The sequence below is a fragment of the Mus musculus genome, chromosome 17, assembly GCF_000001635.26.
Source record: "Mus musculus strain C57BL/6J chromosome 17, GRCm38.p6 C57BL/6J".
NCBI lineage: Eukaryota > Metazoa > Chordata > Mammalia > Rodentia > Muridae > Mus > Mus musculus.
In genome coordinates this window covers 66,494,512-66,506,271 of record NC_000083.6, presented here as the reverse complement: position 1 = coordinate 66,506,271, position 11,760 = coordinate 66,494,512, and the positions used below count along the sequence as shown (strand labels likewise).

Here is an 11,760-nt window from a genome sequence, read left to right as displayed (position 1 = left end):
TGGTTTGCTTATATTCATTGGTTTCCTCTACACCCAAGAAGGACTCCTTGATACACCGAGTCTCACTGTGTCTCTCTTGGTTTGCTTATATTCATTGGTTCCCTCTACACCCAAGAAGGGCTCTTTGATACACTGTATCTTTATTGCTTTGCTTCATAGCCATTTGTTTTCTCTGCAGGTGTTGACTTTAAAATCAAGACTGTAGAACTAAGAGGGAAGAAAATTAGATTACAGATCTGGTAAGTAGCAGTGTGTCCCAGTCATGCCCTGTATGTTTAGCAGTCTACACGCTTGGCCACTAAGAGGAACCCTGAGCCCTCTCACCTGCCCACTTCCCTTCACTCCCTTTAAAATCGGAAGAAGAGCACTTCCCAGGAGCCACTCCTCCCTTCACACTTCCTTTGCACCTGGGGTGAGCTGAGGGAGGCTCTCTCCCTGTTTTCCAACCATAAACATGTCTCCAAACTCCATCATTGAACAGGGTGCTTCATCGTTGGCCTCACACTCAGCATGCAGCTCAGTGGTAGACCTCTTTGCTTGGCATGTACAAGGCCCTGGCTTCCACCCCCAGCGCTGCTGCGGGGGAAAGCTTGTCTTTGTGTTTGTAAATTACTGCATGCTCTTCAAAAGATCCCAGTATGTTCGTAACCATATTGTCAGGTGGAGGACACACATCACCTACACAAGCAGCTCGGGGCCCTTATGCTGCTACAGTATGGACAGGGTGTGGCAGGCGTGCCCTTTCTTGCTCACTTGTGGGTGCTATGTAACTGGGGCCTCTTCTGTGTACCAGAGGGGGACCCAGAAACCCCATCCAATGAGAGAAGACTCTCGATTCAGCCTAGGAACAAAAGGCCAGGCCAGCGGTGTTTTAACTGTAGTTGATGCTTAAATCTTTCTCTTCCCTATTAACAACCCACAGTGACAGCTAGAAGTACCCAACCGATGTTCCTGGCCAGCTCTGTGGAAGAAAGGGCAGGGTCTGGCCTGTATGCTTTAGTAGTGGCCCTGCTCAGCTCAGTGGTTTGAAGAATGCTTTGTGGTTCTCAAGACACTGGGCCAGCACACTCAGCTTACTAACTCCTCTTGGCAGGTCGCCCTCAGCTCTGACTGTCTGTCCACCGTCTGTGTGTGTGCTTTCATCTGCGTTAATCGCTGCCACATCTGTGCTATCACCGGTCATCTAACGCTTGAATGTTAGTGGCATGTCTCCATCCTTCATCCATGTCCTTGTCTGGGGCACAGCTGCAGCCAAGCCAGCCTTGCTCCACTGGCGTCCTGAGGTAATCACTTTCATTTGGTCATCTGCAACTGTGTAACCCACGTAAGGGCTTCTCGGGTTTTATGGTTTTGTTTCTAACAGTTTTGCCTAAATACTTAGATAACAAAAAATAAGTATTTGTTACACTAGTCCACAAACAAGGTAACAATCTTTGTATAGTTCGTTGCTGTCTGCCAGATTATCTTCCATGGCCTGAAGAGAGAGAATGCTTAGCAGTTAAGTCCACTGGCTGCTCTTCCAAAGGGTCAGGGTTTGATTCCCAGAGCCCACAGGATAGCTCACAACTATCTGTAACTCCAGTCCCAGGGATCCAACACCCTCTTCTGACCTCCTTGGACCCTAAGCATATACTTACTACACACATATACATGCAGGAAAAACACCCATATACATAAAATTTTAATCTCTGACACAAGTAAGCTCCTTCAAGACAGCTTTTGAAGGGTTCAGGACATGTCCACCTTTGTGACTAGCGTCTGTGGCTGTTGTTCTTTGTCCTGAGAAGGGTAATGGAGCTAATATTAGAATGTGTGGCAGCTGGTTTGAGTGGGTGATGGGCAGACTATGTCCTGGGGCTGGAGAGATGTCTCTACAGTTAAGAGCAGCTATGCACTGTTGAAGGACCTGAGTTTGGGTCCCCACACCTACACTGCAGGGCTCACTCAACACTGCCTGTAGTTCCAGCTCTAGAGCATGCAACACCCTCTGACCTCCGAGGGCACACTCACAGGTATATATAGTTAGAAAAGGGTTGCCTTTTTTTTTTTTTTTTTTTAAAAGCTATATCTGAATGTTCTAGTCCCTTTTGTTGGTTATAGCCTCTCTTACAGTGTCTTTGGGTCTGATCAGTTCCTGGCTTCCCTTATGGAAGCTTGGTCCATGAAGTTGGTTGTGTGTATTCAGCCACGTGGGGTTCTCAGACCACTTTTCTCTTAGATGCGAAAGCAGTCCCCAGAAACTGCCCTCTGCCTGCCTGTAAATGTCTAGGCCATGGACAGGACACTGGTGGCAGTCAATGGGGAAGAGTGGTAGTGTGGTCTGGGTTTGCTGAAAAGCTGATGGCACACTTGGGTTGGATTATCCCAGGGCTGGGTTAGGAAGCTCTTCCTTCCCATCGAAAGTACCTAAGGGGAGCAGTGTACAGACGGCTGCTCTGTCCCGGCTCGTGGTTTAAGGAGGTACAGCCTTCACAGTGGAAAGGACTCAAGGCAGAAGCCAGGGGCTGCCTGCTTCCATCTCAGCAGCCCAGGAACAGAATGGGAATGTTGGCTGGCACTCAGCTCCCGCCTTCTCCTTGCTCCTGGCTTTATTCAGGCAGAGTGCCCAGCCCACCGTCACTTGTTCAGTACCGCGCTTACTGTTAGCTCATCCCCTCTGCAGACCACCCCTTCCAGGAGGCCGTGTAACTCACCAGTGCCCTGGGTGCTGTTCAGCCTGACTGAGCAAGTTAACAGTCCATCGTAACCTCTTTTTCCTGAAGAGATTTCCAGAGTGAATCTTATTTCTATAATAGACCAGCTATCTGATTAATCATGCCATACTCAAACGACTTTCTCCTGAAATGTTTTATTTAAAAGATAAAAGGTGAGCCAGAGGAATAGCCCAGTGATTGAAATCATTTTTTCCCCTCATTTTGCAGAGAGCACAGGTGTCAGGCTCCTCTTTTATTATTTCTTTGATAAAAGTAGAGATCGGATACTCTCATCTGAAATCCTTGAAACCACTAATGTCTGGGATTTGTAAAATATTTGCTTAGGTACAATGAAAATGACTTGGATGTGGGTCCCAAGTCTAAACAGGAAACTTGGAGACAGATAGTCTTACGCACTATCTCTAGTATGCCTACGTCTTTTGAAGTCACGTGTGGAATTTCTCATGTGTGACAGTGCCAAGTTGGCACTCAGAAAGGTCTTAGAACATTTGGACTTTTAGACTGAGGGGACTCAGCATCTGCTGTTTGTAGTGCAGAGTCCAGGGCAGACCCCGGGCTGTTGTTGTGAATCGTTTGTATGTTGTCTTCTCTGCCATTCTGTCACCAGCTGGAGCAGGACAGGGGGTGCATAGGACAGAGCTTTCCCTCCCCGGTTGCCACAGAGGAACTGTAAACAATTAAGATTCTTTTTGGGCTGGTGAGATGGCTCAGTGGGTAAGAGCACCCGACTGCTCTTCCGAAGGTCGGAAGTTCAAATCCCAGCAACCACATGGTGGCTCACAACCACCCGTAATGAGATCCGATGCCCTCTTCTGGTGCGTCTGAAGACAGCTACAGTGTACTTTACATATAATAAATAAATAAATAAATCTTTAAAAAAAAAAAAAAAAAGATTCTTCTTGATAATTCATCCTAATGAAAATACTGAACTGAAGAGTTCTACACGTTTATAATCCCCAAGCTTGAGCTGTCTGTCTCAGTGTAAGATCACACATTGTCTCTGCCACCTTTTTAATTCCTTGATTGTGTTTAAAGCACCATTTTTTTCTCAGTACTTAAGTATTTCTACTCTGTGTGTCACTAAAACAAAATGTGCCCAGGAGTATGTAGTTTCTTGAATTTTGTGCATATATACATATAAAAACATGTATGTATATATGTATGTATATATATGTGTGTGTATATGTATATGTATGTATGTGTGTGTGTGTGTGTGTGTGTGTGTGTGTGTGTGTGTGTGTATATATATGCATGCTTGTGTGGATATGTATACATGAGGGCATATGCCTGTGCAGTTCAGCAGAAGGTGTCTGGTTATAGGCACTTGAGAGCCACCTGATATGAGTATTGGGAACAAACCTGGGCCCTCTGTAAGAACAGTATGCGTCTTCACTGCTGAGCTATCTCTCTCAAGTTACTGTGATGAAATAGACCTGAAGCCTTTGAAATATGTCTCCTGCTTTTGAGACAACATAGGATTGACAGGTTGGTTGGCAGACCGCATCATTTTATCCATTGGCCCAGTCATCACTGGAGGGGAATTTTGTCTCAACTGGCATTAAGGATGCCCTCACGTTTCCCTTAGTCCTCTGCTTGGAAGAGGTGGAAAAATTCATAGTAAAGTTGGTTCCCTGTCCTGCCAATTAGTGCCACTTACGTGACTGTATTAGACAGCAAAAAGAATCTTTGAACCAGGGCTGGAAAGATGGCTCAGAAGTTACACAAGCACACACTGCTCTGTTGTTGTTGTTGTTGTTGTTGTTGTTGTTGTTGTTTTGAGAAAGGATCTCATATGCCCTGGAATTCCCCTGTAGACCAGGCTAGCCTAAAACTGAGAGATTCAGCCTTCCGAGTTCTGGGAGTGAAGGTGTTTGTCACTGTGCCCCGCTGTCACTGCTCTCCCAGAGGACCCACAATCTGGTTCCTTTCTCCAAGGTCGAGGCACACAGACCTGTAACTCTACCCCCATGGGGTCTGAAGCCTCAGGCACCACATTCAGGTTCACAGACAGACATGCACATAATTAGCTATACATTTTTTTAAATATTGTATTACCAAATTGGAAAAATAGAATTTCAGGAATTTTTCACCTTGTACCAGAAGCAAAGACAAAAATGAGAATAAGACCCCATGACAGCAAAACCCAAATTTCTAGCAATGAGCTCTTTATCATTACAATGAAAACTCCTCTTCCCGGAGGCAAAGAGAGACAGAGACAGAGAGAGCAGGAATGGATTTTCTCATGGGTCCTTTGTAGAAGATAGAGAGACAGCTCTGCGGTTAAGATCACTTGTTGCTCTTGCAAAGGAACCAGGTTGGGTTCCCAGAACCCAAATGGTGGTTGTCAACCATCCCTGACTCCAGTTCCAAGGGACCCAATGCCTTCCTTTGACCTCCACAGGTACCAGGCACATACAGGGTCCATATACACACATGCAGCAAAACACTCATACAAATAAAATAAACAAATACTTAACATTTTAAATAAAGTGTCTCTGTACTGATGTACAGTAGGTAGTTAGTTGATAACCCGTTGAATGGAATCAACATTTCTCTTGCCCTGCTGCTCGGTCATGTGTGGTTGACACGGTCTAGTGTATAGTAGCTTTGAGGAGTAGAAAATAACTGAGTATTTGGGAAGTGCAGACTAGTCACTCTAAGGACTGTTTTTCCTGCCCCAGGCATTCAGAGTCAGGCACCAAAAGCAGGTCAGAGGGTAAGCTTCGGTGGGGAGTGGGAACTGAGGGCGTTTGTTAGTGCTGCGTCTCCCCGTTGTTTTAAAGACAGGCACGACCCCAAATTTTGATGTCCTGACATCCCTGTTGTGGCTTTCAGATGGAGCGTGGTAGGCTGGAAAGGTTGTTCATCTCGGTGGGTAATCTGTCTCCGTTTGTGCAATTTAGCTGTTAATCCATACACAGATTCATCGTGTGTCTCCTAATGGTGTAGATCAGCCCGGCCTTCTCCTGGTCCACCTGTAAGGCTCAGAGGAGAATATCCCCCAATCTTGTGCCCCCACCGAGGTGCAGAAGTGCATAAGGGTTTGCACTAGAAGATGGAGTTGGCTACCTGGGTGGTTTGAGAACTGATTTTTACTGCTGTTTCCTAGGGACACAGCAGGGCAGGAGCGATTTAACAGCATTACCTCAGCCTATTACAGAAGTGCCAAGGGGATCATACTCGTATATGACATCACCAAGAAGGAGACGTTCGATGACTTGCCAAAGTGGATGAAGATGATTGACAAGGTAAGCATCGCCTTCCCTGTTGTGGCCTTCAGCCTGTGCGCATCTCACTGTTAAAGGGAATAGAGCACTCAGCATCCATAGTGGACCGAACGCCATCTAAGCCGTACTGTAGCCTCGCTACGGATGGGGCACTGGGGAAATACATTATCCAGCATGCAACGAGAGCAGGCTTTCATTCCGGTCCCAAGGACTGCCTGACTTCAAAACCCATCCTCACTCCTTTTGCTCTGTCTGCCGCTTCCTCAGAGTTACACTAAAACAGGAAAGGTTGCGTGGACACCCGTGGGTGGTCCAGGGTTCTAGTCGTCCTCAGCATGGTGGAACGTCTTTCAGGTCCTCCTTTTGAGCAAGACATTTCCTTCAGCTGAATGTTGAGTTCTTACTCAATTTTGAGTGAAGAAAATCTAGTATCTTCATGGTAATGTGAATTGTGTTTTGCTCTAGGAAATGCGTGCAGCAAATGCACCTTTAGAAGTCAGCAGCTGGAACTGAGATGTGACTCTGTGTATACAGTTGACCACAGTTTCAGAGGTTTTTGTCTCCAATTCCTTTACGTTACAAGCACATAACAAAACAGGGGGTGTAATTGACTTGAGACCTGACTGTGTCTGTATGTCTTATAGCTTCTGGAAAAAGGTTCTCGTCTGGTTTTACAAGTTTTCAGTGTGCGTATGTCTTCACTGTATGTTAGGGTGTGAGAAATAGGAGCGCCAGGCATGGCGGCAAGCGCCTTTAATTTCAGCACTCTGGAAGCAGAGGTGGGCAGATCTCCAAGAATTTGGGACAAGCCTGGTCTACCTGACAAGTTCCAGGCCAGCCAGGGCGACACAGAGAATCTCAGTAACTGAAAACACTGGAGCAGAGACAGGCCTCTCCTTCCACCTGCTCTGCCGGCAGGGTGGGTGTGAACAGGAAGACCTCAGTCCCAGCGCACCTCCCGTGGATAGGTTTAGGGATATTTATGGGATAAAGATGCAGATGGTCGAGGGTGTGGGGAAATGATTGGAGGGACTCAGTGGTCTGCTCTGCGACGCTTCAGCTGCAGTGGCAATGGTTAACTCTTGAGGCACTCATCCGATGGGGACGATGACGTCAAAAGCCCATCCATCAGATTTGTACATAGGCCCAAGTCAAGAGTCAGGGTTTTTAAAAAAGAAGAAAAAAAAACCCTTCACATCTCTGGGAAAAAAAAAAAAAAAAGTGGCCAGGTAACCATCATCCTGGGGCTGGTGAGAGGGCGTGGTTGGTAAAGATGTTTACTGCTAAGCTGCTGGTTGTCCTCTGACCTCCACATCATATATGCCGTACAGCACACATGCACACACAACACAAATGTAACAAAAAGAAAATCCTCCCTGGTTACCCCTCAACTGAGAGTTCTGCCTGCCTCCGCCTCTGCCTCCGCCTCCGCCTCCGCCTCCGCCTCCGCCTCCGCCTCCGCCTCCCCCCCTGCCTCCGCCTCTGCCTCCGCCTCTGCCTCCCCCTCCTAAGTGCTGGGATCAAAGGTGTACACAACCAAGGCCATTAAGACCTATCATTTCTGGACTGTTCGCCCTGGGCCAGGCTGTCCCATCTGCCAGCCAGTCAGGCCGGCGCTCCTGCTCCCTCCCACCCCCTCACCTAGCCTCCAGAGTACTTCGGCTGTGGTCCCTAGATTCCTCCCATGTAGTCACTTCAAATGATGTTTTAGAAGTACACAGAAGGGAATTATTCAAGAGATACTAACATTGTTTAAAGAGAGAAATCTGTTGTACCTACTTTTTTTACGTTCTTGCAGATATCGCTTAATCTTTCTGAGTGTAGCGATTACCCTAACTTCATTATAGCCCGGATACATCACCAGTTTTTCTCCAGGAGGGCCTTCCTGTGTCGCTTGGTGTTCCAGGGCAGAAGGGAGGGGCCTTGCTTGTTTGTATGTGCTGTGCTTCACTCTACCCAATTTTTGATTTTTTGATTTTTTTTTTCAGTTCTTGACATCGTTGTGCCTGTCATTTTTAATCATTTCCTTAACAGTCTTAAGAGTGGCCAACACCAAGGCCATGGTCATTCTTGATGCCCCTCAGAAGGTACTTTCTAAACCACTGTGAGCCCTGTCCACCCCCAGGAGACAGTGGGAGAGAAGGAACAAGAAGTAACGGGTGACAAGCCCTGAGTTTGCGTTTTGTCTGTCAGTGCATAACGTCTTTAAAAACATCCCACAGTATGCTTCAGAAGACGCCGAGCTCCTCCTGGTTGGAAATAAGCTGGACTGTGAGACAGACAGAGAAATCTCAAGGCAGCAAGGAGAAAAGGTGCGTGAGTGGGGGCTCTCCCAAGCAGCACCCGCAATCTGCAGCGTGTCCACTCACTGTCCCTCGCGTGCTGCCAGAGGACCGTGGGTGCCACACAGCAGTGCCCAGTCACACCCTTCCCATTATTCATTCTTTGTGTTCATTTTGAAGCAGAAGGCAAAAGCACATTAATATATATACTGTATCATTATGTAAGTTGGTGTTTTATACGGAACAAGTGTTTGGGGTTGTAAAATTTGCTTTCATGATATTTTTCTCTCCTGCCTTAGCTTTTGCTAAGAATACAATCATGGCGACACATGGTATATTTTAAGTGTCAGATACATTGTACGTTTAGACTCTTACACACATAATGGGATTTAAAGGTCTCAAGAGATCTGTTATATACATTGCTGTTTACTTAAGGAATTTGCTGTCCCTGTGAACGTGATATTTGAGCATAAATGGGGCTTTTCAGATCCTAAGCACCTTCCCCCCACGGGGTCTGTGGTCTTGTCAGAGGTCCAGCCTGACACACCCACACCGGCGTGGGCGGCACCTTACAGTTAAAGCAAGCACATGTCTTCTTAGTTTGCACAGCAGATAACCGGGATGCGCTTCTGCGAAGCCAGTGCCAAGGACAATTTCAATGTGGACGAGATCTTTCTGAAACTTGTTGATGATATTCTGAAAAAGGTAAAAAAGAAAAAAATGGGTGGGTGGGTCGGTGGGTGGGTGGATGGATGGATGGATGGATGCACCTGCTCAGCTAGCTCCGTGCTAGCTGTTGCTAGTACATGGGCTTGTGGAGTCCTCAGGGTTGATAGGCATTCTGTTGGCTTTGCCTTGTGATAGAACGTTCTATGGTGACTTAGACAAGGACTAGTGACTGTAAGAAGATGAGTGTGGCTCAGTGGTAGAGCTTTTGCCTAGCATCCTTGAGGCCCTGGATTCTGGGCAGTACTGTGTACATAGATAGACTGGGGCTGAGAGTGTAGTGCCGTGAAGAGTCACAAGGCCCTGGGTTCCGTCTCCGGCACTAGAGGTGGATAAAGTTCCATGTTTATTCAACACTTCCTTTTCTTTTCTTTGTCTCTTCCTTCCCATAAGAGTTAAGTTTAACATGGAAGCCTAGAACAGCACGCAGCCTTGCTGGCTTAGAGAAAAGCCGCCACCACTTGCTTCCCTCATGCCCTCTCTTCAGAGGATGCTGGGCAGCCTGACTGAACAGCAACCGTCTCTATAGAGACGGTTCCAGCCACTAGTTAATGTTCACCAGAAAGGTGACTCTAGGCACCCTGAAACCGATGGCTTACAGTGTAAAACAGCCACAGTGCACTTAATGACAGCTGTGGATGTTCGTTACAGACAGTTATTTTTTTCCAGGCATTTTTCCTCAGCGTTTCATTAAATCGGGCAGTGTAGAATCTTCAGTACAGAGTGCGGCTAAGCACTAACTGAACATGTCACTAAGGCCCCGGGAGGACCAGCCCATAGAGCCTCACGGGTGTGACGTGATTCAGAAGTTTCTAATGAACCTGGGGGTTTTTTTTTTGTTTTGTTTTTTGATTTTTTGTTTTGTTTTGTTTTTTTTCCGAGATAGGGTTTCTCTGTGTAGCCCTGGCTGCCCTGGAACTCGAACTCACTCTGTAGACCAGGCTGGCCTCGAACTCAGAAATCCGCCTGCCTCTGCCTCCCCAGTGTTGGGATTAAAGGCATGTGCCACCACGCCCGGCCATGAACCTGGTTTTTATGTACCTGGTGGAGGTTGCTTCTTCCTTTAGACAATGGACCAGTTTTCCACTAGTAACATGTTAAATTTTCATTATAGTAGACTCTGTGCAAGAAAATGGTGGTTTTTATCGAATTGCTAGGAACCAAGCCTTGGGGCTTTTCGCACATACTGGGCAAACACTCCTCACCAGGCTGCTTCCCAGCCTCTTCCAAAGAGCCTTATAAACAATACTTCCAAGACTGAAGAGATGGCTCAGTGGTTAATAACACTGGCTGTTCTTCCAGAGGACCCAGGTTCGATTCCCAGCACCCACCCAGCATTTCACAACCGTCTGTAACTTCAGCTCCCAGAGATCCAACACCCTATCCTGGCTTCCTTGGGTAACGGGCCTGTGGCACAAAGGCAACACACCCGTGCACACGGAATGAAAGGTTTACAGTTTAATACAATCCTGCCGTTTGCAGGACTGAAGTGTGTCTGTGCTCTCTTCTTGTCCTCCAGATGCCTCTTGATGTTTTGAGAAACGAGTTATCCAATAGCATCCTTTCTCTACAACCAGAGCCTGAGATCCCACCAGAGCTGCCTCCTCCCAGACCACACGTCCGATGCTGTTGATTTGATACTTTGGAGATGGTGCAAGCGATTCCTAGAAGGGGGAAACGTTCTGTTCTGCACTACAATCACGTGACAATTTCCTTTCGCACTTTGTAACCCAAGTCAGCTATACACTAACTTGTAAATATGCAAATATGCAATCCTGGGTAAGGTCGGGTTATATAAGTTACACACTTCCCTTCAAATTATATTTCCTCATTACCCCAGTGTCTAGTGTACGCACACTGGGAGGCGTAGTACTTCTAATACGAAGACTGGGAGAGAAGAAAGATGTAATATTTCCTGAGTACTATAAATGTCCTTGTTAATTACACTACAAGGCAGACGCTCCGATGAGAAGAGAGGACCTGGTGCTTCGCTTGCTGTTTCAACGAAAATCTACAAAACTGAAGTTTTTTGAAAAGGAAGACATGACAGCCACCTTTTCTTTATTTATGGGCTTTCCCCACACGGCACCTCAAGGTTTGGAGTGTCTCTGCACCAAAGCAGAGCTCCCTCACGGCCACAGTGAGAGCACACATGGGCCATGTAGTGAGAGGGTTCCTGGATAGGGGACTGGACTTAGTCCCGAGGCTGCAGAACCCTGGGTGTTTCCCGTTGGCTGTGACCTGCTTTTAAGAATGAAAAGGTTCAATAGAGAAAGAACGGAAGGGCTGGGATTGCAGCTCAGCATTTGAGCATCTGTCCAGCGTACGTGAGGCTCTGGCTTCAATCCCCGTCATCGCAAGGAAAGAAAGAAAAAGAAGCGTTTTTGAAACTATAGAAAAGATTTTAAAATCACACTGCTGTCCTACACAAATCCTGTTTAAAGGGATTTTAAGAGTTACCTTTTAGTATATCAAAGAATACACATGCATTTGCCTAAACATCCTGTATCTTTGTAATGACAAACTTCTCCCCTTGATGGTGAGGCTTATTCCTATTAAGCCTAGACTGTGTTCTTTAAGTTTTCTTGGTCCCCACCCCCCCTTGAGGGTTTTTTTTTTTCCTGGTCTGATAAGGAATTTGTGAACTCTATCTTTGGTATATCTTTTATTAAGCTGCACTGTTTTGTTTAGTCAAGGTAAATAAGTATGTATTTGAATAACTTGGCGTGTCCTGAGTGTTGTGCTATGAGAAGCATCATGGTCTTTCTACACTAATGAAGTGCAAATAAAATTTTGTATTTATGAATGACA

The 11,760-nt window shown here is 46.5% G+C and overlaps 1 protein-coding gene across 3 annotated transcripts in view; it reads left to right on the top strand.

Moving 5' to 3' along the window:
* The window catches only part of Rab12 (RAB12, member RAS oncogene family), a 25,239-nt gene extending 13,479 nt beyond the window's left edge, over positions 1–11,760 (top strand). The window contains exons 2-6 of one of the 3 annotated variants that reach the window (NM_024448.2): positions 179–239; positions 5,824–5,962; positions 8,164–8,253; positions 8,824–8,928; positions 10,469–11,760. In NM_024448.2, coding sequence (NP_077768.2) covers positions 179–239; positions 5,824–5,962; positions 8,164–8,253; positions 8,824–8,928; positions 10,469–10,582 — 509 coding nt within the window. In that variant the 3' untranslated portion in view covers positions 10,583–11,760. Of the gene's footprint in view, positions 1–178; positions 240–1,093; positions 1,284–5,823; positions 5,963–8,163; positions 8,254–8,823; positions 8,929–10,468 lie in introns of those variants that run through there. The other 2 variants (XM_006523889.1, XR_876464.3) reach the window with 2 other exon arrangements.